A 25,561-nucleotide genomic window follows, 5' to 3' on the forward strand; every position below is an offset into this window, starting at 1 on the left:
CAGGCCTGGCTTCCACCTCTGGCACCTGCCCACCCCCCTTGTCCCTCTCCTTGGTGCCGTTCCGACAGGTGGATCCTCTCACTCTGGTGTGGCATCTGTCCCAGGAGGGACTCCTGCAGACAAAGCAGCCAGGGGAGCCCGGGCAGGGGGCTGCGGAGGGCACCGGAGGGGGGAGGGGCCTTCCTCGGAGGTGGCCAGACAGGCTGAATGCATGGTGATGAGGCACAAGGCTTCCTACAACCACTTAAACTTTTTGTCAACCTCAGAATGCTGTTTGTCTGCCCCCAGTGCCTCGCGTCTCCTGAGGAAGTAAAGCCACCCCCAGAGCGGTGTGGCCCTGCTCAGCGTGATGCCTGGGCAGCGGACACTTACCGACGGCTCCGTCCACCAGCAGGAAGGCTGGTCCCAGCCTTCCCCGATCACGCACGCACACCTTCACTCCGTGTTTTACTGAGCTCAGGCCCGTCAGTCAACTGGTACTCTCAAAAAGGGCATTGAGGGGAGTTTAGTGAAGGGACTGTTTACAGGGAAGTGGGTTAGGGGACTGGTGATGTGCCCAGAGAGTGGCGATGGAGGGAGGCCCTTCTTACTCCTCAGCCTGAGGGGAAGGGGAAGGAACTGTGTCCTGGGAGCCCCGAGGGAGCTCTGGCCAGAGCTGTGGCTGAGGGTGGAAGGAAACGACCAGCCTTTTCTCTCTCCACCCTCCAGTCTCCTTCAGTGCTTCTAAATGGCTGACCCCAGCCTGAAGCCAGAGGGCAGGGGAGTCCGGGAACCCAGTCCTCAGGGGTCAGCCTCCCGGCTCAGAGCAGACAGGGGAAGAATGGGTGGGCGGGGCCAACAGGATACCAGCACGGGAACATGGGCTGCACGGTGCCAGGTGCCGGGAGGAGGATGCAAGAGATGAGGAAGACACGCTCTCTGCCCTCCCGGAGCTCCCTGGATCCCCCAGGGCAGGCCAGGGATAACAGCTGCCTACAATTCCAGGAGGAAATGGACGTTATGCCTGTTGTAGTAAAGTGTGGGTGTTGTCATAGACCCTAGGATGGCCCCCACTGGTTTCCACCTCCTGGCATCCCTGCCTTTGTAAAGTCCCCCGCCTCTGAATGTGGGCAAGACCTGTGACTTGCTTCTAAACCACAGAATATGGCACAGGTGACGGGATGTCTCTCCCTTGATTAGGTCACGTTACATAGGATTCCATTTTCGCAGACTGGAGAGTGGTCTTCAGACAATATCTAGCAAAAAGCCAGGGCGCTCAGTCCTACAGCTGCAGCAAATGAGTTCTTTTAATAACCACAATGAGGCGGAAGTGGGTTCTGGCCTCCAGATGGAAACACAGCCCAGATGACTCTCGGAGAGCAGCCTGTGAGGCCCTGGGCAGAGGACCCTGCTAAGCCATGCCTGATTCCTGGTCCACAGAAACCGAGATGATGAACGTGTCGGGTTTTAAGCTGCCAACTTTGTGGTAACTTGTTGAGCAGCATAGAAAACGAGCATAACACAGAAGCAAAACGGGCGTACTGAGGCAGGAAAGGCGAATTCTGCAGATTCTGAGGGCTTCACAGGGGAGGCGGCATTTGTATCCAACCATGAAATGCGAGGAGGATGTAAGCGGGAGACATGAAAAGATGAGCTTCCAACTCCGGCTCAGCCCTTCATTTCCAGACCCTTGGCCCAAGAGGACTCTGCAAGGACAGACTTGAGCCTGGACCCCAAGCAAGGTCACTGGAAGGAGCCCTCCCTGCCCTTCCCCAGAAAACATGCCCTGGAACTTGATCAAAGTTGGCAGTCCCAGACCCCCAAAGGACCCTAAATTGGTCCCTTTAGGTAAAGGAGAGCTCAAACAGTCCTATTTGATTTTTTTTCTAAAAACCACTATCCTGCCCTGGCCGGTTTGGCTCAGCGGTTGGAGCGTCGGCCTGCGGTCCGGAGAGACTCGGATTCGGTTCCCGCTAAGGGCACATACCTCGGTTGTAGTTTGTCCCCGGCCCTGGTTGGTCGTGCGGGTGGCAGCCACTCGATGTGTCCCTTTCACGTCGATGTCTCTCTCTCTCTCTCTCCCCCACTCTATCTGCACACACAAAAAAGAAATGTCCTCAGGTGAGGATAAAAAAAAAAAAAATTAAAAACCACTATCCTCTGTGAGCAACATATGTTCATTATGAGCCATTTAAGAATACAGATTCATTTGTCCTGGCTGGTTTGGCTCGGCGGTTAGAGCATCAGCCTGCGGACCAATGAGTCGAAGGTTCGATTCCGGTCAAGGGCACATACCTCAGTTGCATTTCATCCCCTGCCCTGGTCTGGTCATTTGGGAGGCAACCAGTCTATGTGGCTCTGTCACATCAATGTTTCTATCTCTCTCTCCCTCCCTCCCTCCCTCTCACTCTGTCTGATGATACATAGAAAAGTATCCTCGGGTGAGAAATAAAAAAAATACAGATACTTTTTATTTTTATTTTATTTTATTATTATTATTTTCTAATTCTTACCCAAGTACATTTTTCCATTTTTGTTCAGATAGAGTGGGAGAAGGAGAGAGGAAGAGAGAGAGAAACATCAGTGTGAACGGGACACATTGACTGGCTGCCGCCTCCTGCACGACCCCAACCAGGGCCGGGGACGAATCGCAACCGAGGTACGTGCCCTTGACCGGAATTGAACCCGCGACTCATTGGTCTGCGGGCCAACACTCTAACCGCTGAGCCAAACCAGCCAGGGCAAAATACAGATACTTTTTAAAAAGCAATGATTAAAAAACAAACATACAACAAAAAAAAACACTGGTGATTCCATGACCTAGAAATGAACCCTGTTGACATTTTTGGGGTCATTTCCTTCTGGTCATAGTGACAGGGACGGCAATGTTAATGTCACCTCACCTCATCTCCCTGATCTTCTAAGGGATGTTCTGAGCTCTGGGCACTTGGGATGAACTTGCTCAGGATGATGGCCAAGAAGAGCTGCAGGGCCAGAAAGAAGAGAGACCAGTGGGGGTCTTGATGATGGGAAGGAAGACAGCTACGCCTGGGGGGAGAGCAACTCTGGGAAGGCAGACATAACCCAGAGCACATACTCTGCACCCCACTGCCACCCACGGCATCTGGCAGATGTCACATGAGGCAGGGACAGAGAAGGAACCTTCCCAGGCTCCTCTGGTTCGCAGGGAGCCTCTGGTTCATTCCATCTGCAGCATCTTGGCCAAGAAGGGGGACCCCTCCCGAGGTGTCCAGGGTCTGGCCTCTGGTGGTTCATATGTCTCCTGAGCTGCAGGAAGCAGCTGTTCACCTGAGGAAGGGCTGCTGGGGCTGAGCAGTGTCTCAGGGCACAGATCCCCACCGCTCCGGGCTCATTTCTTTGCCCAGGCAGTGGGCACAGCCTATTCATGCAAAGACTGGGTTGTCCTGACGGTTGGAAGGCGGGACTGTCCTTCCTTGACAGAGCCGGGCCACCCCTCTGAGCTGACCTCCAGGCCCCTGGTCCTCCCCTTCTGTCCACTTCCAGTGGAACTCTCCTGGGAGCAAGAGCCTGGAGCAACTGCACAAGAACCACCATCTCCTTGATGCCTCCATTCTCAGACTGCCTCCGATGGTTCTAGTTTGTTTTTGTTTAAATAAAGGGGGGATTCTTTTTCTAACATAACCAGAACTGTGCAGAGAGGCATTGCTTATTGCCATGGGTTCTACAGATAATGGTTGACATCTCTGGTTTTCTTGGTCTTTCCCTCTACTTGTAACCTCATGGTCCCAAGGTAGCTGCTGCATTCCAGGCATCACGTTCATACTCAAGGCCAAAGTAGGGGAGGGCTGCACCAGCTCCATCGTTTATCACTTTTTATCAAGAAAGCAAAGTTTCCCCGGAAAACCATGGCAGACCTTCACTTACATTTCTTTGGCCAGGACCACATCATATGGCCACTATTAGCTGCAAGAGAGGCTAAGAAAACAATAATCTTTCCCAGCTTCTTTTAGGAGAGACAGGCGGAGGTTGGGGATGGGGTTGGATCTAGTAAGGTGTTTTTTTTTAAAATATTTTTTTAAAATTAATTTTAGAGATAGAGAAAAGGAGAGAGAGAGATAGAAACATCGATGAGCAAGAACATCGATTGGCCTGCATGCCAATCCCTGCATGTCTCCCACTGGGGATTTGGCCTACAACCTGGGCATATGCCTTGACCGGGAATCGAATTGGCAACCTCTTGGTGCATGGGTTGACGCTCAACCACTGAGCCACACCGGCTGGGCTTTAGTAAGGTTTTAATGAAGACCTCTACCTCCTCTGGAGCCTTACCACAGGTGGATGTCTGCCCCCACACACAGTCCAGGGCCATGGTTAATGGGACTAAAGGGACAAGAGACATGGTTGGCTGTCATCCGGGGACACTGCTGTGCCCAAGGTGCAGTGTAACCGCACCTAGATTCTAAAGCCAACAGCATGCCAGCCGCTGTAACAGACACGAAGTAATAGGAGATGGCTAACATGGGGCACTTACTCTTTGCCAGACCCAGTTCTAAATGCTTTCCATATATTAATTTTAATTCATTTAATCCTCTTAACAGCCCTACGAGGTGGACACCATTATCTCCATTTTAAGAATGAAACTGAGCCCTGGCCGGTTTGGCTCAGTGGTTAGAGCGTCGGCCTGCGATCCAGAGAGACCGGGGTTCAATTCCCGCTAAGGGCACGTACCTCGGTTGCAGTTTGTCCCCGGCCCTGGTTGGGTCATGTGGGTGGCAGCCACTCGATGTGTCCCTTTCACATTGATGTTTCTCTCTCTCTCTCCTTTCCACTCTATCTGAACAAAAAATGGAAAAATGTCCTCAGGTGAGGATAAAAAAAGAATGAAACAGGCCCAGGGGTTAAAGTACTTGCTCAAGTTCACCCAACAAGTATTGTGCGCAAGAAACAAAGTGGTGGTGTTTTAAGCCACTGAGATTTTAGAATGGTTTGTTACACAGCATTACCTGGCCGATGCTGAGAGCTTAGGTATGTACTGTGATATCTAATATATTATAGACAATATCGATTGCATAACATTGTAAATATATTTATGTCATTATATAGTTATATTATACAATGTATGTACATATAAGTACATTTACGTACATACGCATGTATATAAAAATCTTCCTTAGTCTGCAGTCTGAAGAAAGAGCGCTTTGTGGCCTGGAGTAGAGAATCCGCTCCTTGCAGCCCTGCAGCGGGGGAGGGACCAGCACGGGCTGGGGTTCCCGAGAGGAGCTGCGCAAGCCTGGTGCGGCTAGAAAGACTCGTGACATTTTGCGCAGTATTTACAATCACTGTCTTTGTATTAGTCAGAAGAGGGTAGATTAGCTGCGGTAACAAACCATCCCCAAAGGGCACCCCTTCCGCAAGTATAGAAGACACTTTTGTGCTCGTGCATCAATGCACAGCCTGGAAAGACATCCAAGTGCCTGCTGGGAAAGCAGGAATGTGGATGGTGGTTCCCTCTGCCCAGGACGGGGACAGGCATGGTCCACATGGAAAGGAGGGGGGGAAACAGGACAGTGCGGACGGAGTGAGTGCTGGCTCCGGATTCCCCAGTATCATCCAGCTTAGACTCACCTGCGTACTGGGGAATCCGGAGCCAGCACTCGCTCCTAAGTGATCCAGTGTTAAAGCCTGGCCAGAGACCATCCCCCGAGGGGCCACGGAAAGCTGTTGCTGCATAGATGGGCCTGTAGGCTTGGCCTGGGAGCTTTCCAGGACCAGCAGGTAGCAGCTCACCCATGCATGTGTGTGCCAGCCTCTCGCTCACACGTGCACCACCCCCCACCAGGCTATGAAGCACACACTCAAAGTCCCCTATTCCCGTGCCCCTGGGAGGCGACGGTGTCAGGTTCAGAGTCCGATGCAGGGTTGAATCCAAGCCTCCCAGGATGCGAAGGCTGAGGCCTCCAGGAACACGAGAGAGGTCAGAACAGGACCAGAGAGTGCGTGTGCATGGCCGTGTATGCCTGTGTAGGATGTTGTAGGAGGGGTTCCCACTGGTGCCGCAGACTCGTCTTGGAAGCCCACACACTCCGCATCACCCAGGAGCGCTCGTGCTAGCGTTCCCCGGCGGGGTGGCACCTCAGCCGCGAGGGCCAAGTGCAGTGACAGCCTGGGAAATGGAAGCAGCAGCCCCGTCGAGAGCCCGCAGCTGGCCCAGCTCTGGAAGAGGGACCAGCTCCGTTCTGTGCCCGAGCGAGGAACCCACTCCAAACAGGTCACGGGATCAGAACAGCTGCTGGCTGGCCACCCACTCCTGGGAAGGAGGGACAAGGAGACTGCAAAGTGGGTAAGAAAATCCTCTCACCAGCAGCTCAGGCCGTAATCCCAGGCCTCTGCTCCTCTCCCCGGGGCCGCCCCATTGGCGGCAGGGATTGCGTTGGGGCCTGGAACACCAGCTCTCTGGCACCCCCGGACTGGGTGTAGGCCTGCTCAGCCCCCATCACCTTCTCCCTTCTGCTGCCGGCATTTCCCTACACGGATTCTCAGCTCCTCCTTCCTCAGATCTGGGTGACGCGGGCCTGGGAGCCAGCAGGGCCCAGTTCTAAAAAGCCAAGGCGCGCCGTGCAGGGAGCAGCGGGCACAGGACTTGTCCATCTTGGGCATCGGCCTCCCCCAGGCCTGGAGGATGGGCAACGTGATGGAGGGCAAGTCGGTGGAAGAGCTGAGCAGCACCGAGTGCCACCAGTGGTACAAGAAGTTCATGACCGAGTGCCCCTCCGGCCAGCTCACCCTCTACGAGTTCCGCCAGTTCTTTGGCCTCAAGAACCTGAGCCCGTCGACCAGCCAGTACGTGGAGCAGATGTTTGAGACCTTTGACTTCAACAAAGTGAGCAGGGGCCTGGGTGCGGGGCGTCGGAGGGAAGCCTGGGGAGGCTCGACCAGCGTGGGGAGGGTGGGAGCAGATTGGGAACAGCGGGGTCCGCTGGAGGAGTGACTTCATTTATACACTTCTTTGTTTATCTGGGAGGTGGCATGTCCATGTTCGGGACTCAAATCGATCTCACATTCACTGAGCAGCTACTGAGAGTCAGGCACCGGGGGTTCCGAAGGACTCGGGCGTTCCTGCTCCGGCCCCCAGGGGAAGACAGCGGGGTCCGCAGTGCACCTGCAGGCGAACCGAGTGGCTCCCTCTGCCTCTCCCACAAACACAGGCCGATTACTCAGAACAAGTGTGAGCACTAATCGACAGTCATTGAGCGCCTGCTAAGCGCTTGGCACTGTATGTGGTGCTTTTGCACAGGCCCGAGAGGATGCAGAAGGAGGGGTGGGGAGTGGGCAGCAGGTGTGAAGGCTCCAGCCCCGGCAGGTCTGGGATGGACGGGCCCACGTTTCTTGTGTCACCCATGATAATCACTAGACCCGGGGACAGGCAGGGTGGCCTAGTCACTGGGGTATTCAGGCTACTCCAACTCCAAAATGCCCAGCGACCTCACTTACCTTTTCTTAAGTGAGTACAGGGGTCAAACTGTATGTGTCTCCAAGTAATCACCTGGCCTCATGGAGCGAAGACTTTGGATAAGTTAGAGGGAACCCTGAAAAGGGAGGTAGGCCCCGTGAGTTAGGGCCCCTAGTTTTCATCAGCTGGGTGACCTTGAACCCATTCTCTGCCCCTCGACCTCAGCTTGTTATTCACCTGTATCTGCCATGACGTCAGAGCATTCGTTAGATGTTTGTTGGTTTTCAATAGCAAATCTTCCATTGATTTGGCAATTAAGTCAAGATGTAGTGGTGGAAGAATCCAAACCCATAAACGCTCCCCACCCTGGCTGGCCCCACGCGGCTGGCGCGCACCCGAGAGGTGAGGCGTGGTGATGGCCTGCCATGTGCCCACCACAAGCTGGGGAGAGGCTGCCCAGAGCTTCCCCAGCTCCCCGCACTGCCCAATGGGCCACACACCATTGTAGGTGGGGCTTCTCGGGGAAGCTGGGGCTCAGAGGCTATTTAAAACTCGCTAATATTTGGGGTCAAGGGGCCAAAGCAGATTATGGGCTTTGAGTCCCAGCCTCAAGGGCAGCATCGTGGAATCGCAGGGCTTTCCTGAAGGGGGCGCAAGGGAGCAGAGTATTGGAGCCCAGAGCATGGAGACCAGGAAGGGAGGCTTCAGGACCCTGGACCTCCCAAACCCTCCAGAGGCAGCGATAATTCCTGAGCAGGAGGGGAAGAACCTCAATACCTTACACCCAAATGCACCAAAATAGCTCAGCTTCTCAGCTACGAAAGAAACCCTTTGGGTCAAGACACGTCTCTGACAGGACCCTCTAAAATCCCACATATGACATCAGGGACAGGCAACCCACCAATTTTGTATTTGCCTAACCGGAGTCATTCATATGCCACCTCTTCAATCTTTGTCATATGCAAGCACCTCCTGGTCTGTCCAAACCTCACTTCTTCCTTTATGTCACCCACACCCCTGCCTTAGGGCTTTGGTGCTGCCTGGGACCCTCTTCCTCCAGATTTCTGCTTGGTTCACACCTTCTCCTACTCCAAGTCTGTGCTCAAATGTCTCGTTCCCACTGACACCTGCCCTGATCTCCTGCTTTAAACCCCATTTTACTGGGAGTAGCCCCTAACCCTGCATTTCCTAGTCCTGCCCCCCGAGCACATCTAATACATTATACTGAATAACATGTAGCCACTGTGTCTGTCTGTCTCCCCTGCTGGAATGTGAGCTCCGCGAGGCAGGGATTGTTGTCTGTCTTGTCCATTGCTGTACCCTCAGCACCCAAAACAGCGTTCGAAACATAGTAGGTACTTAACAGAGATCTGCTATAGGAGTGAATGACTACATGAGAATTCGTGAGTTTATGGGCTAGTTTTATATTTCATAATAACATTAATTTAAACACATATTTATTTAAATGAGGAGCACCTTTGTAATATTTAAAGTGCGCGCGGACACCAGGTCTAACTCCCCGCTGGGGCACCATCGCCGCACCCATTGCCGTGAGACCGGAGCCACTCAGCAGGTCGGCTCGGAAACTGATACAGACGGGAGTTAAAACTGGGGTGTGCAAACAGTGGCCTGTGGCCTATTCTGATGAATGAGCACACCACACACACGTGTTTACATTTTGTCCAAACTGAAATATTTGCCATCTGGCCCTTTACAGAAAATGTCAGCCAGCCCGAGTTAGAAGAGGGTTGTGTCCTAGGGTGCGGTGCTGGGTGGGCAGGGTTGGGGGTCCAGCAGTGTGGGTGGGAGTGTGACCTGGGGACAAGCACATGCTTTGTTTATTTCAAAGTGGTGTGTGGGCCTGGCTGTGCTGGGCGGTCACACAGGAGGCCCAACCCAGTGTGAATTTTCCATCCCCGCATCTGAGCGCCATCAGGACTCAGGAAACCGAGTTTCTAGGCAAGGGCTTGTCATCTACTAGCTGTGTGGCTACCCTCTGTCAGCCTCAGCTTTCTCAGCGGACGACGGGACAAAAGTAACCACCTGGGAGTGATTGTGAGCGTCGGTAAAACGAATGAACCAGTCAGCACAAGAGGCACTGAAAAGAAGTAGCGCGTAGTTGCAGCAGATTGCAGAGTCTCATCGTCCAGGGAGTCGGACCTGCTCAGAGCCTCTGGGGCGGGCGGGGCGGGCGCCCAGGGCGGGGTGGTCTGCGGGGTCCAGGGCGGAGGCGCGGGGGCGGCAGGGGCTCAGGCAGCCTCACCCCCCAGGACGGCTACATCGACTTCATGGAGTACGTGGCGGCGCTCAGCCTGGTGCTCAAGGGCAAGGTGGAGCAGAAGCTGCGCTGGTACTTCAAGCTCTACGACGTCGACGGCAACGGATGCATCGACCGCGACGAGCTGCTCACCATCATCCGGGTAACGCCGGTGCCCAGGCCGGGCCTGGGGCGGGGCCGGAGGGGGCCGAGCCGGCGCGGGGTCTTCAGTGAGCAGAGCTGGTCGCAAGGGGACGGGGTGGAATTCAGCGCCCCGCCCGGGGGCAGCTCTGTCCCCCCCAGCGGCCGACTGAGCCGTTCCTCCCCCTCTCTGGGCCTCAGTTTCCTCATTGTGCCAAGGACTGCTCTGCAGCTCCGCACCCTGGCCTCCAGCCCACTGCCCCTCCTCATCCCCCCACCCCAGCCACCACCACCGGACTGAGTTAGGAGGGTCCTCTCATTTTTTTTTTTTAATTTAATGTTTTTATTGATTTTTTTTCTTCATTGATTTTAGAGAGAGAGGGAGGGAGAGGGAGAAAGAAACATCCATGAGAGAGAAACATGAATCGGCTGCCTCCTGCAGGCCCCCTCCTGGGGACTGAGCCCAACCTGGTCATGTGCCCTGACGGGGAATGAACCTCAGAGACCTCTCACTGAGCCACAGGGCAGGCTCACTTCTTCTCCCCCCAGGCCATCCGAGCCATTAACCCCTGCAGCGACTCCACCATGAGCGCAGAGGAGTTCACCGACACCGTGTTCTCCAAGATCGACATCAATGGGGATGGTGAGGAGGCCGGGATGGGGTCGCCAGGGGCCGGCTGAGCAGGGGTAGGGTCCCAGCCACAAACCTGGATTTTAGGGACTCCTGGGCCAGACTTTGGTGTCTGGCCCCTTTGCCCGCTGCAGTCACAGCCACTTCCCCCAGCACTGGCCTTGTGCCCTTGGCCAGACTCCAGTCCCGGGCCGGGTACAGTGCTACCAAGGAGACACGAACACCCTCCTCCCCTGACTCCCTTTCTCTCCACCAGGGGAACTGTCCCTGGAGGAGTTCATGGAGGGCGTCCAGAAGGACCAGATGCTGCTGGACACGCTGACACGAAGCCTGGACCTTACCAGCATTGTGCGCAGACTCCAGAGCGGCGAGCAAGACCAGGAAGGGGAGGGTGGTGGGGCGCCTGAGGCCGCCGGCTGAACCCGCTGCCCTGATGCCTCTGTTGGGAGGGTGTGTGTGGTGGTTGTTTTTATACCAGATAAAGTCTACTGAACTCAAAGGCTCAGCTTGCCTCCTTGGGCGGCATGGTGGTAGCTCCGGCCGAGGTGGGAGTGCAGAGGTGGGGGCAGTGACTGGGCTGGTGGTGACTGCTTCCTGCCGGGCCCTCCTAACTCCCCTCTGCACCAGGCTCCTCTACTGCCCCTCCCGGAACCTCCCCCGCTTTCCCGCTGGGCTTCTCCAGGCCCCTCTTCTGGACGGCAGAGCCCAGCTTTCCCAGGACCCTGGTGGAATCCTATAGGTCCTGCGACCGCAGCCTCCGCCCTGGTGCTGCAAGGGGCCCGGGACCACCCGAGCCTGCTTGTGTGGTTTGCATCGATTTGTCCCTCCCATTCAGCAAGCATGTATTGAACAACTGCTATGTACTAATGCTAGATGTTAGATGTGCAAAGAAGAGGACCCTTCTCATCTTCAAGGAACTCACAGGCTGAGCCTCATTATGATAAAATATACTAAGGGGAGCTATGACTGGATTCCTGTAGGTACACAGGGAACTGTGAGTGAGCCTCACTCTGAGGCAGATGACCCTTGACTATGAACATGAACGAAGAGCTGGGGGTTGCATGTGGAGGTGACGTGAGTGAGGTTAGAGGTACGTTCTGTGTGACCTATGTGTATCACGTGTGCGGCTGTGTGATATGGGGAGAAGTTTTCTTAGGTGTAAATTGAGGGTGTCTCTTAGGATTTACATTTTACCAAATTTGAAACAATAAGGGGTTATCATATTCATTTTAGGGAGTACCTCCAAGAGCCCCAGTAATAGGAAAAAAACCAACAACTCCTTCAAGAAGTTCCAGTGCTACCTGGGAGATGAGCTGGAGTGTTTGGATGATGGTGCAGATCCGATCAGGAGTGAATGACTGGCCGTGGTGTGTGTGCACATGTGCACCTGTTCACACCCTGTGGGGAGGTGTGCTTGAGTCGGATTCTGGCCAAAAAGTGAAAGGTGAGGTGCTATTATAGAAAGTCCTCGTTTACCAGAGGAAAAACATACTGATTCAGAAGTGGCTGCTGCACAAAACCTCATCCTTCCCCTGCTGGCTGCTTGGGGCCATGCGGTGCTGCTGCCGGCTCCTGACGGGCCTGCGACTCACTGCAAGTGAGCTGACCATCCCTGGTCTCACCTAAATCTCTCTTGCTGCAGTGACACCTCACATCAGCTGGGAAGTGGGACACTCTGTTACAGGTCGGCCTCTTCCCCATTCCTTGTACACCCCGACTTTAGGAAGACCTGTCCAAGAACTGTGGAGAGCAGGCTGAAGCAGGTGTGCCCATTTCTTCTAGGCTATGAGTCTTCACCTCATCTGGGTGTGTGTGGGGTGCAGGGAGTTAACAAAAATCCAGGGTGGGAAGGAGAAACGGGGGAAAGGGGAGTGAAGCCCCTGTTTCAGAGCGCCCCTGGGGGGTGAGAGGGTGCACTGTGCTCACACCATCCTGTTCATCCTTGGACCACCCAGACTGGAAGCCAGCCGGGGCTTGAGCACAGACATGAAGGGTGGTGAAGGTCAGTGCCAGGGGCAGCCTCGCAACACACGGAGCTGACATTTCTGTTCCTCCTCCGGTGGCGCCTCTTGCGAAGTCCTGCCTGTCAGAGTTGGGAGGGTATCTGGATAGAGTAAGGCCCTTTCCCCAGCATCATGCACATACCACCTTTATGATTTGGGGCATATCTGTGTCCCACCCCGATTATGACTTTTTTTTTTTTTTTTTAAATCCTCACCCGAGGACACTTTTCCATTTTTTGTTCAGATAGAGCAGGAGGAAGAGGAAGAGAGAGAAACATCGATGTGAAGGGACACATCGAGTGGCTGCCACCCGCACGACCAACCATGTCTGGGGACAAACTGCAACCGAGGTACGTGCCCTTAGCGGGAACCGAACCCGGGTCTCTCTGTATCGCAGGCCGACGCTCCAACCGCTGAGCCAAAGCGGCCAGGGCTATTTTTTTTAATCAATCACTTTCCTAAAATTTGTTTCTGAAGGAACTTTTTATATGAATATCACACCTATGAAATCACAGGTTCAACAGGTTAATTTTATTTTTCGTACATCAACATAAAAACATATCTATTCAAGGTAAAGCAAGTGTTTTTCCAGGTCCTACTTTACACGGTCTCACAGGGGTAATTCTGACCCAGGGTCTGTGTTCTCAGAGGTGTTTCTGGCTGCAGGGTAGGAGGAGTCTGAGTTGCTCAGCCCTCCTTCAACCAGAGTGCCCCCCCCCCTTTAAATTGATTTTTTTAAAATATGTTTTTATTGATTTTTTAGAGAGAGAGGAAGGGAGAGAGAGATAGAAACATCAATGTGAGAGAGATACATTGACTGGCTGCCTTCTGCATGTCCCCTACTGGGGATCCAGCCTGCAACTTGGGCATGTGCCCTGACCAGGGATCAAACAGGGACCTTTCAGTCTACAGGACTGTGCTCAATCCACTGAGCCACTCCAGCCGGGTTTTTATTGATTTTTAGAGAGAGAGGAAGGGAGCAGAAGAGAGAGATAGAAACATTGATGAGAGAGAACATTGAGTGGCCGCCTCCTGCATGCCCCCCACTGGGGATCGGGCCCACAACCTGGGCAAGTGCCCTGACCGGGAATGGAACCAGTGACCTCTTGGTGCATGGGTCAATGTTCAACCACTGAGCCACACCGGCCGGGCTCAGATCCCTTTTAATCTAGTTTCTATATTGGGTTGCACATAGAATTTATATAACAAAAATAATTCAAAATCTAAAAAAATAATCATCTGATAACTGCTGGTCTAGTCCAGTCCTGCTCACCGTGCAGAGGAAGTAACAGGTCAGGAAGAGAACTGGCCGTCTGGGGTCACATAGCAGCTGGAGCCAAAGCCTGAGCTAGAACCCAGGTCATCAGGCCCCCAATTCTCTCCAGAGACAGAGGGAAGGCGTCTCCATTCACGAAGGAGACACACTCAGCTCGTGGCTGGGAACTGTGGCAGGGCCATGCTGGGGAGGGTCTTGGAGAGGCGAGGGGGTAAGGGGTACGGAAGGGGAGGGGGATGTTGGGGAGGCAGCGGGCCCCAGGGCTGGGGAAGCAGAACCAGGGCAGAGCTGAAGCAGCCCCTTTGAGAACAGCTGACCCCTCCAAGGGCAGGAGACCAGGCCTGGCTGGCTGAAGTTTTCCCTGTTGGCACCCCAGGTAGGGACACCTTGGAGAGGAGGGGCAAGCGCCCTCTGTAGACCCTTAAGATCCTGGGGGAATGCGATTACAGGCCCCTCCCCCCACCTTCCAGCCCCTGCCTTCTACCAGTCTGCTTCCCCGGGGCGGGGCGGGCGGGCGGGCGCTCACTGTTAATTAGGTCTATGGGACCCCGCCCCTCAGTTTTCTCCTGCTTCCAGCTAAGAACCGCGTGGGAATTTGTGGAGCCTCATAACTGCCCAGCCCAGGAGCAGCTGAAAGGGGTGAGTAGGCCATTCCCTTCACCACCCCAGGAACTCCCCCAATGGACCAGCAGCCCGTCCCCTCCCCCTCTACAGGGCTGCCAGGATGCAGGGCACAGCTGAGCCAGGGGCGCTCCCACTACTGCGAGCCTGGCGTCTTGGAGGGGCCTGTGGCCTCGCACAGGGTCCCAGGGCCCCAGACGCTCAGAACATGGCACTTCTCCGCCTCTGCTGAGAGATCCAGCCGCCGGGATTCACCTCCATCTGCAGCATCTTCATCACCCACCTGTCTCGGCGGGCACCTCTGACGAACTCATCCAGAGACAGCTGGCCTGAACAGGCAGAGAGTGGTCATGAGGCAGCATGGAAGGAAGGGGTCGTGGGGAGAGGGGAGGCCTGCAGACTTAGGGCCGGAGCTGGGGGCCTGTTGATTCTCCAGGAATCTTTTGGAACCTTCAAGGGTTTCTTTACGGGACTTCTTTGCAAATGAATTGCAGTTTTACTTTTGCCCATAGTACCCTCGTAATGTTCTCGAGGGCTCTTCTTGAGGGCTCTCCTGGGTGTGTTCTTCCTCCCTGCACAGCCTCAGGCTTTACTTACCCCATTTAGCCCTGGCCGGTTTGGCTCAGCGGTTAGAGTGTCAGCCTGTGGTCCAGAGAGACCCGGGTTCGGTTCCTGCTAAGGGCACGTACCTCGGTTGCACTTTGTCCCCGGCCCTGGTTGGGTCATGTGGGTGGCAACCATTCGATGTGTCCCTTTCACATCCATGTTTCTCTCTCTCTCTCCCTCTCACTCTATCTGAACAAAAAATGGAAAAATGTCCTCAGATGAGGATTAAAAAAAAAGAGTCCTCTCAGCCATTACCATCCCCGTTTCCAGATGAGGAAGCTGAGACCAGGGTGAGGAGGGGTTAATGGAGCATCTGTCTGCCTGACTCCAAAGCTCCCACCCTTTGGCTCGCTTGCCTACCTCCACCAGCAACTCTAAGAGGGCTTTTGTTTTTTAATCCTCACCTGAGAATATTTTTCCATTTATCTTCAGATAGAGTGAGAGAGAGAGAGACATGAATGTGAGAAACACATCGACTGGTTGCCTCCCTCACAACCCGGACCTGGGCAGGACCGAACCGCAACCGAGGTACATGCCCTGGACTGGAGACCCTTCCTGTGACCCTTCGTCTGTGACCCTTCGTCTGCCGGCCGACGCTCCAGCACTGAGCCAAACCGGCCAGGGCTCCCAGAGGAGTCTTAATGGCTCTTACGAACGGCAGGTGCCAGTGACACCTTTGCTGTTTCATGGCGTCCTCTCCACACCCAGCCCACAGATGAGGACACCAGTTGTTGAGAGGTGGAGGGCTTTGCCCAAAGTCACACGGCGAGGAAGTGGGTGCTACGGGGTGGGCCACCCCCTCCGCCCGTTACCGTCTCCGTTCTCATCCACCAGGAGGAAGATCCTGTCCACGACCTCCTCGGGCGTGAGCAGCTGGCCTTGCTGCCCGGCCTCCGGCTCCACCCTGCAGGCTTTCTTCAGCTTGTAAATGGCCTGCGGGGACATCCCAGAGGCCGTGAGGGGACCCTGCCAACCCCGCCCCTCCCAACCCACGGCCCAGCACCATCCCCACCACAGGGCCTGGGCGCAAATCAAAACTGATGCCTCTTAGGCCCACTGGCCCAGCGGCAACCGGGGAGCCCTGACCTTACATGCGGCGCCCCCCACACCCCGATGCCACCAGCTTTTCCATTGTGGGCCTCAAAGCCGAAACCCCAAACCTCTTATGAGGGATGTGTATGGCACTGTGATGGTCTCAGTGCTAGTTTACAGAGGAAGAGAGAATTTAGAATATGTATGTGTGTGTGTGTGTGTGTGTGTGTGTGTGTGTGTGTAACAGGATGATAGGAAACACAGGTGTTCAGACTGGAGGGACAGAACAGGTTTCTCCTGCGGGTCTCCAGCGAGGCAACATCTGTGAAGTGAAATGGGGAAGAGACAGACAAGAGGACTGCCCTTAGCTCTTAGGCTGAGGACAGAGGTGTGTCTGGCAGATGCCCAGGGCCTCGCTGCCCAGCACAGCCTGGCTCAGAGCAGGCTCCCTGACAGGGAGCCTCAGGGGTTACAGCCAGCTCCAGTGCCTCCTGGGTGGATGAACTTGGGCAAACACAGAACCTCTGTGAGGTGACTTCCCTATCTGTAAAGTGGGCTAACAGTGTCCACCAACAGCTCTGGGCAGTAACAGGCTAACATTCTTGCTAGTAGTTTATCAGCTTTGTTAGTCTTTTCAAGAACCAACTTTCTTTGTGCATTTTTTTCTATTTTATCAATTTCTGCTCTTTCTGGTATTATTTCCTTTCTCCTACTTTGTTTGGGTTTAATTTCTTCTTTTTTCTAATTTCTTGAGATGACTTCTTAGATCATTGATTTTCAGCCTTTCATTTTCTTATATAGACATTTTAAGGCTATACATGTGTCTGCAAATGTACCTTTAGCTGCATTCCACAAGTTTTGTTATATTATTTTTGCATCATTATTTACTTCACTCTGTGTGTGTGTGTGTGTGTGTGTGTGTGATTTTATGTCTTTGATTCATGGAATAGAAGTGTATTGCCTAATTTCCAAACACCTAGGGATTTTTTAGTTATCTTTTTGTAAGTGATTTCTAGCTTACTTCCACTGTGGACAGAAAGCAAACTTGAATGATTTCAATGCCTCTTCCCGAACCCCAGCCCCCGGGGACCCCACTTCAGTGCCCAGCCCTTTGAGCCCAGCAGTGCTCCTGTGCCCAGGGGCACCTCTGACCTCCACAATGTCGAGCAGCTCCAGGCGGTCTATGCAGCCATTTCGGTCCTTGTCATAGATCTTGAAGGTCCACTTCAGCTTGTGCTCCAGGGTGCCCCTCAGCACTAGGTTCAGGGCTGCCACGTACTCCAGGAAGTCGATGGTGTTGTCCTGCATTGGGAGTGGAAGCTGTGAGGCCCCCTCCTGGTCCGTGCCCCACCTCCAGAGCACAGGTGTGCACCCTATTCTGGGTCATCCATCCCCACGAACTCAGGGCTTTGCCTCGTCCTTGCACTCTGTGTGGCCTCTGCACCTTTGCTCATGCTGTTCTCCACTTCCACATCCTTTCCCCTCCATGATCATCCAGTTCTACCTGTTCTGCCAGGCTCAGCTCAAGGGCCCCCTCCTCCAGGAAGCCTTCCTTCTTAGACCACGTCAGCCACAGGGATCTCTCCCTCTCCTAACATTCACAGCACCTGCTACCTGTTCTGCACAGCTTGGGACTCACTCTGGCATTGCCACATGACTGTTTCCTAAGAATGTCTCATTCCCCAGCTGCATGATGTGCTCTGGAGAAAACAGAGGCTTACATTGCTTTTGTTTCCCTTCCATGCCCAGCACAGTGCCACTTCTGCACGGAGTCGAGGTCTCATAAGTATTTATGAATCAATGAACAATCAATCTACTTAATCTGAATTTGAGTCCAAGGTAGTTTTGAAAGGAGATTAGAAAACTGTGCTCACATTGAACGTTTCTTTTGCACTTTCATTCACTCTGAGTCCGAGGGCAGGTGGGCAGGCAGTGCAGCCCTGCTCACCTCTGGGCCCAGGTGGACATGACACCGAAGAACAAGCCTGCACGCCCCTCCCCCCCAGGAAGGTGGGTAGACATAGAGCTCAGGTGCTAACTGGCCAGAGGAAGGAGGAAGGCAAAAGCAGTCGGCCAGAAAACGTGTTTTTCTTTTTTTAATCCTCACCTGAAGATACTTTTCCATTCATCTTCAGAGAGAGTGGGAGGGAGGGGGAGAAAGAGAGAGAGAATCATCGATGTGAGAAAGACACATCGATTGGTTGCCTCCTGCACAACCCTGACCAGGGCTGGGGTTGAGGACCAAACCACAACCAAAGTGCATGCCCTTGACCAGAATCAAACCCAAGACTCTGGTCTTCGGGCTGACACTCTAACCTCTCAGCCAAACCGGTCAGGGCCAGGTTGCTTTGACTCCAGAGGAGGTGGAGGCAGGAGGCTGGGGGTGGCAGCTGCAGGAGGTCGGTCTGGCCAGGGTCTCAGGTGGAACTTCACAAGGCGCAGCTTATACCCGTGACCTCATGTATTTCAGGGTGGGGACCTCAGCTCTCCGAATAAAACACCCGAGTCATCAGCTCCCAGGAGTGTCTACCATTCCCATAACCTTGTAATCAGAAATGACAGCACCTGCCCAGAGCACCTCTGTCTCACTCAGTCTGGCCACTCAGAGCCCCAGCCCAGACGAGACAACCAATCGAAGTGTCTCTCTCACATCAGTGTTTCTTCCTCTCCTTCAAATCAGGGGAAAAAATATTCTCGGGTGCAGATTAACAACAACAAAAAAATCCTACGTCTTCAGAATGAATTAAAATGACATCTTTTATGTATTTTGAGGTGTACTGGGAAGTCCCTCTTTCTGAAGATGGTTTTAATATTTTACAATACAGAATGAACACTTTGTGCATATATATTTTTCTTACATTCTGGTAGTTTCTTTGGGGTAGATTCTTAGCAGTAGCTGTTCCTTCCCCCACCCTCACTACTCTTTAGTGTACTGTTTTGGTAGGTGCATAGTTTTATGAAGTTTTATCATATGCGTAGATATGAGTAAATCTCTACACAAATTCTCTTCTTACCTGTTAATAATCACATTCTTCTCCCAATAGAATCGCCTGACAACCACTGATCTGTTTCCCATCACTGTAACAGTTTCACTTTGGGACTGGTATAGAATTAGAATCAATTCAAGATGGGCTTTTTTTTTTTTTTTTAAAACAGCACAATGCCCTGGAGATTCAGTCAAGTTGCGATGTAGAGCAACAGCTCCTTCCTTTTTCTTTGCCGAGTAATATTCCACTGCATGCATGGTTCCTATCTGTTTTCTGCTCATTGAAGTTTATTTGGCTTGTTTCCAGCCCCCTCACCAAGCTTTATTGAGACACAATTGCAAAATAGCCTTTTAAAGAACATACTGTAAGCTTAAGGTGTACAATGTAATAATTGATATTCTTTAAAAGGCTATTTTCATTAGTAATTGTGACTTATTAAACTTACTAAAAATCAACCTTATGTTTCCTTTTTAATGAGTTGAGTAGGAAAACACATGCAAACATCTGGTAAGGACCATCTCTTTTACAAACCTCACCTCCCTCAGGTCTGCTATCGGCTTTGGTGGGTGAGTAACCCGAGACTCAGAAGTGGAGTAAGTTGCCTACAGCAGAATCTTTCAAGATACAAGTCTCCTCAGTGCATCAAGTGAGAACTTTCTTCTGCTCCAGGTCTACCACTGTCTAAAAGTGGGCCTGGTCCTTGCACCAAGGGGAGAAAAACAGAAAAACTAAACCATTGGCAAATCCCTACGCTTTAGATCTCTGGATTCTCCCGCATTCTTTCCCTAGAACCTTCTCATGTGTCCTCTCTCAACATGATACGTTTTCCACAAGCCTGTGGAGTTCAGAACGAGTCACCCCATAACGTGCCTCTGTAGTATGTAGGTTGTTCTGAGCTAAAGGCAACTTTTTTATTGCTGAGTAGTAGCCACTGCATGGGGCTCAAAACAAACTTCTGCCCCTCCCTTAACTATCTAGAACAACTTGAATTAGGGGCCTTGTCCATATTAACAGATTACCACAGATAACTTCTTTTGAGCTATCTAGACCGAAGGACAAATTTTGATATAGTAAACATCTGCTCTTCTTATCACCCTGCAACGACCCTTTAAGCCCCTTGAGGCTCCTTAGCTCACCCCCAGCTCAGACTGTCTTACGGTCCACGTTCCCTTCCTGTCTCTGCGCCTCTCCTGCATGCGGGGCTCTGACTCTCATACATGCGGGGCTCCCAGACACTTACATGTATTACACTTATTTTCTCCTGCTACTCTGTCTTATGCCTATGTGATTATTAGATGGGCCAGAAGAAACTTGAAGGTCAAGGAAAATTTCTTCCTCCCCACAATCCTTTGCCTAACAAGAGGCATGTTCTAGAGTAACCCGTCCAGACAAGTGATCTCACCTGTGAGGCTACTGCACCCCACCCCTGCCCAGGACCATTTCTGGGAATCTTCCAGCTGGTACTAACTCTTCTGTGTGCACCGGCCCTCGTCAGCCTTAATTACCCACAGGAGCCCAGGATGATGGAAACACCTGTCTACTCAAGAGGTCGGAGCAGAGGTGATCGGCACGTGGTCTGCTCTGGGATTGTCTGCCCTCCCTGTTTCTTCCTAAATCGGCTGCATTTGTGCACCAGCCCTGACCCCCGCCCCCAATGCATGTTACATAAGTGTCCCAAATGACATTTGAGCTTCAACCCTTTTCTTCCACTCCAGTGCCCCTCCCTGCTTGTCTCCACCAAACCCCTGTCTCTGTCACCCCAGATTTTGACATGTGAGCTAGATCTATGAGCTCTTTTGATTTTATTTGCCTTGGAAATCTCAGATCGCTTTTCGGCCGGAACCTCCATCTTCCAGTAATTCGCCAAAATGACGAACACAAAGGGAAAGAGGAGAGGCACCCGCGATATGTCCTCTAGGCCTTTTAGAAAACGTGGAGTTGTTCCTTTGGCCACATACATGCGAATCTGTAAGAAAGGTGACATTGTGGACATAAAGGGAACAGGCACTGTTCAAAAAGGAATGCCCCACAAATGTTACCATGGCAAAGCTGGAAGAGTCTACAGGTCACCCAGCAAGCAGTGGGCATGTTGTGAACACACAAGTCAAGGGCAAGATTCTTGCCAAGAGAATTACTGTGCGGCTTGAGCATAGTAAGCCTCTAAGAGCTGAGACAGCTTCCTGCAACGCGTGAAGGAAAATGATCAGAAAGAGAAGGAAGCCAAGGAGAAGGGGACCTGGGTTCAGCTGAAGCGTCATCCTCCTCCCTGTCCTGTCGGCCCCAGAGAAGCACATTTTGTGAGAACCAATGGGAAGGAGCCTGAGCCGCTGGAACCCATCCCTGTGAGTTCATGGCGTGATAAGTGTAAAAAGAAGACCACTGTACTGATAAAAAATGTTTCTCTTAATTGGGCAGAAGTATGATGTCCCTTCCCCCAAAAAAATAATTAAAGAAAACTTGGTGTCCTAAAAAGAAAATCTCAGATCAATTGTCCAGAAATGAGACCTGTTGATCTAAAGATTGTGCCAATGCCCAGCCAGTGTGGCTCAGTGGTTGAGTGTCGACCCATGCACCAAGAGGCCACTGGTTCGATTCCTGGTCAGGGCACATGCCCAGGTTGTGGGCCAAATCCCTAGGGGGGCATGCAGGAGGCAGCCAATCAATGTTCTCTCTCATCGATGTTTCTATCTCCCTCTCTCTCTAAAATCAATAAAGAAAAAAAAAGATGCTTACTGATTACAAATAAGACAAAAAAAAGCTGAGGTTAAAGGTTCCAAATTAAACAGTAAGGAGACAAGGACAAGGAAGTACATTGAGTGATCAGATCCCCACCTAAAAAAAAACATGTAAGTACATTATCAGCACAAATTGACCAAACTTGAATATGGATGGTCACTTAGGTAATAGAATTGTATTAATGTTAAATTTTTTTTTTTTTTATCCTCACCCGAGGACATTTTTTGATATTTTGTTCAGATAGAGTGGGGCGGGGGGGGGAGAGAGAGAGAGAGAGAGAGAGAGAGAGAGAAACATCGACGTGAAAGGGACACATGGAGTGGCTGCCACCCGCACAACCCAACCAGGTCTGGGGACAAACTGCCTTAGCGGGAACCGAACCCGGGTCTCTCAGGACCACAGGCTGACACTCTAACCGCTGAGCCAAACCGGCCAGGGTCCTTATTTTGATCATTGTATTAGGTTATTTAAAAGAATGGCCTTGGCCCTGCCCGGTTTGCTCAGTGGTTAGAGTTCGCCTGTGGTCCAGAGAGACCCGGGTTCGGTTCCCGCTAAGGCAGTTTGTCCCCGGACCTGGTTGGGTTGTGCGGGTGGCAGCCACTCCATGTGTCCCTTTCACGTCGATGTTTCTCTCTCTCTCTCTCTCTCTCTCTCTCTCTCTCTCTCTCTCTTTCTCTCTCCCTCCCTCCCTTCCTCCCTCCCTCCCTCCCTCCCTCCTGCTCTATCTGAACAAAAAATAAAAAAATGTCCTCGGGTGAGGATAAAAAAAAAAAAAAAAAAGAATGGCCTTGCCCTGGCTGGTTTGGCTCAGTGGTTAGAGTGTCCGCCCGCAGACCAAAGAGTCATGGCTTGGATTCTGGTCAAGGGCACGTACCTCGGCTGTGGTTGTCCCCGGCCCTGGTCAGGGTTGTGCAGGAGGCAACCGGTTGATGTGTCCCTCTCACGTTGATGTTTCTCTCTCCCCACTGACCCTTCCTCCCACTCTATCTGAAGATAAATAGAAAAATATCCTCGGGTGAGGATTAAAAAATAATAATATAATAATAAAATGTTATAAAGAAAGGAAAAAGCAACTGATGAGTGCATATGCTAATTTGTTAGATGAGATGAGGTGTAAGGGGTCCAGCTATATTATACCCAGGGCTAAAATAATCCCTTAGGCTCTTGAATTGTTACATTGAATTTTTAGATGAGTAAGGGGAAGATAGGTATATTTATGATAGCAAGTTCTGTGATATATGTCCTGCTTTTTAAAAACAAACTCACTTTCTCTCTTTATAAAACACAAACTGCCTCCTAGGCAGGTGCCCGTGCCTGGGAGTCAGAACCCCTGAGGATATCATCCTGGGCAAACGAATTCACTTCCTTGTGCCCCGTTCTCATCATTTAGTTTGAAGTAACCTACTCCTCCTGCTGCCTCGCAGACGGAGAGGAGGAGCTTCGGGTCCGTGCCAACATCGGCTCATCCCATTGGGCAGCCCTTTTGCTCCTCATCTTTAGAGCGACAGGGGCTCTGGTGGGGGTGGGAAACCAAGTCCTTGGCCGCAAAGCCCTGGCGGTAAATACAGAGAGGTCTGGACTGTGTGCCCTGCCCGCCTCCCTTCGGTGCTGTTAGTGGAGTCAGGTGAGAGCGGAGAGACGAGAGGAGGGAAGAGAAGATGGGAGGGCACAGACTGATGGTAGAGAGAGTTTTTGAGAAAGTGAGACAAACGGTGAAGGGTAAAGGAGAGAAAAGAAGAGCAGGGGACTGGGGACTGGGAGCCCCTGTGAGGCTGCTCCTCCGGCTCAGGAGAAATGGGCCAAGCGGATCGGCCACCAGTCCTCCCCCGAGGGCGCCTTACCCCGTTCTTGTCGAAGGCTCGGAACATGCCCTCTACATACTGGGTGGCCTCCTCATTGCCCGTGACCTTGAAGAAGCGCTTGAACTCGTGCATGAAGAGCGTGCCGCTGGGGCACTCCACCACGAACTTCTTGTACCACTCCTGGAGCTCCGCCACGTCCATCTCGCCGGCCGCCTCTGCCTCCTCCCAGCTGAACTGCTGCCCCATCCTGGATCCTGGCCCCGGCTGGGCAGGGAGCGAGGCTCTGTCTCCTCCTGGCCCCGGGTCAGCAGGGAGCGAGGCTCTGTCTCCTCCTGGCCCCGGGTCGGCTGGGAGCGAGGCTCTGTCTCCTCCTGGCCCCGGCTCGGCAGGGAGCGAGGCTCTGTCTCCTCCTGGGCTGCTGCAGATGGACTCCTTAGGTTAGGGTCCTCCCTGTCCTGAGCTCAGCCAGCCTATTCATCACCTCCCGGGCAACTGAACATGATGGGCAGCGTCAGGGGGCGGCCGACAAGGTGGGCGGAACCAGCCAGCTAAGCTCTAAGATCATTAGAAGATTGTCCTGGAAGGGCTGACCTCCAGCCTGCTCAGCTCCTCAGCCTCACTCCCCTTCATCTGTCAACCACTCAGCTAAGCCACCCAGAAGATTCTGAAGGGGGGGAGGGGAGGAAACTGAGAGAAGGTGGAGTGAAGACAAGTTGGGAAGACAGGCCGAGCCCCCCCATGTCCCACACACTCCCTGTCCCTTTAGTTGGGCACCACGCTGCTCCAGAGAGACCACCCTGGAGACACAGGAGACTCTGGAGTCCATAGAGGAAGCAAGGCCAACTCCCAGCCCAGAAACAAACACCCGCTCCTCCACATGGTCTAGTGAGAAGCAGCAGGGCCTATGGCGTGAAGGGCCCTTGGTGCGCAGCCCTGTCCCCAAGCTCAGTGCCCAGCACAATGCCTTTGGCTCCGTTACAGATCACACTCTAGAGCAGTGGTTCTCAACCTGTGGGTCGCGACCCCCTTGGGGGTCGAACGACCCTTTCACAGGGGTCGCCTAAGATATAACAGTAGCAAAGTTACAGTTATGAAGTAGCAACAAAAAGAATTTTATGGTTGGGGGTCACCACAACATGAGGAACTGTATTAAAGGGCCACGGCATTAGGAAGGTTGAGAACCACTGACTGCCTAGTGGTTCCCATTTTCCAATTTAAAGTACAGATGCTTCCCTCCAACACCCTTCACCCAAGGCCTATAGGCTTCTTCTCCATGTGAGAAGGATCTGGGAACATGGCTTAAAATAGTCTTACTTTTATATTAAAAGTTCATGCAAATTTGTTTTTTAATCAATTATATATTCATGCTTGTGTTAATATAATATAAAAATAGCACCTCCAAGAAATCAGAAAACCCGGAGCAGTGAGTTTTCCAGATGTACGGGCAGCCATCCCAGTGAGCCTGTCTTCGGGCAGCACGGCCCGTCTCATCGCGTGTCTGCCAGGGGGTTGGCACGGAAGCCAGACCTGCTCTGGTGGCTCTCAGCCTCACGCGCCCCTGCCCTCACGGTGCTCTCCTCCCTCCCCACGTGTGAGGGAGGAGCCTCACTCTGTTATCCTGCCAAGTGCTGGTGGACTATTCGCTCACCTCCCTCAGGGTCCGGAGAATAAGGCTGGCTAGTCTCCTCCCTCCTCTTAATCGTTGCCTCCACCTTTTCTCTCTTCTCCTTCAAGAATGACAGTCCCGCCTGTCCAGTGTGGCTCAGTGCGTGGGCATCATCCCATGCACCAAGGGGTTGTCAGTTCGATTCCAGGTCAGGACACATGGCTGGATTGTGGGCCCGATCCCCAGTGTGTGTGTGTGTGGGGGGGGGGGGTTGTGCAAGAGACAGCCGATCGATGTGTCTCTCTCTCCCTTTCCCTTCCTCTCTCTCTAAAAATCAATAAAAACATATTTTAAAAACAATTGCCTGGCCTGGCCGGTGTCGTTCAGTGGATTGACCATCGTCCCATGGACTGAGAGGTCCCGGTTTGATTCCAGGTCAGGGAACATGCCCG

At 52.7% G+C, this 25,561-nt stretch overlaps 2 protein-coding genes across 3 annotated transcripts; one reads left to right on the top strand and one right to left on the bottom strand.

Moving 5' to 3' along the window:
- The first annotated feature begins 6,288 nt into the window (after window positions 1-6,288).
- On the top strand, window positions 6,289-10,939 carry LOC118621280 (guanylyl cyclase-activating protein 1). The gene is made up of 4 exons (XM_036248612.1): window positions 6,289-6,841; window positions 9,682-9,831; window positions 10,359-10,452; window positions 10,697-10,939. The coding sequence occupies exons 1-4, from the start codon at window positions 6,641-6,643 to the stop codon at window positions 10,858-10,860; spliced, it is 609 nt and encodes a 202-aa protein (XP_036104505.1). The 5' UTR covers window positions 6,289-6,640; the 3' UTR covers window positions 10,861-10,939.
- Window positions 10,940-13,547: 2,608 nt separating this feature from the next.
- GUCA1B (guanylate cyclase activator 1B) lies at window positions 13,548-25,113 on the bottom strand. Of its 2 annotated transcripts, XM_036249130.1 has the most exons (5): window positions 24,900-25,113; window positions 23,543-23,995; window positions 17,131-17,280; window positions 15,759-15,879; window positions 13,548-14,669 (listed from the first exon to the last, which is right to left on the bottom strand). In XM_036249130.1, the coding sequence occupies exons 2-5, from the start codon at window positions 23,747-23,749 to the stop codon at window positions 14,542-14,544; spliced, it is 606 nt and encodes a 201-aa protein (XP_036105023.1). In that variant the 5' UTR covers window positions 23,750-23,995; window positions 24,900-25,113; the 3' UTR covers window positions 13,548-14,541. The 2 variants fall into 2 exon arrangements, with proteins under 2 accessions (XP_036105023.1, XP_036105022.1); XM_036249129.1 differs by lacking the exon at window positions 24,900-25,113 and having other exon boundaries at window positions 23,543-24,059.
- Window positions 25,114-25,561: the final 448 nt, after the last annotated feature.

Source organism: Molossus molossus, unplaced genomic scaffold, assembly GCF_014108415.1.
Source record: "Molossus molossus isolate mMolMol1 unplaced genomic scaffold, mMolMol1.p scaffold_m16_p_8, whole genome shotgun sequence".
In the NCBI taxonomy this organism is placed as follows: domain Eukaryota; kingdom Metazoa; phylum Chordata; class Mammalia; order Chiroptera; family Molossidae; genus Molossus; species Molossus molossus.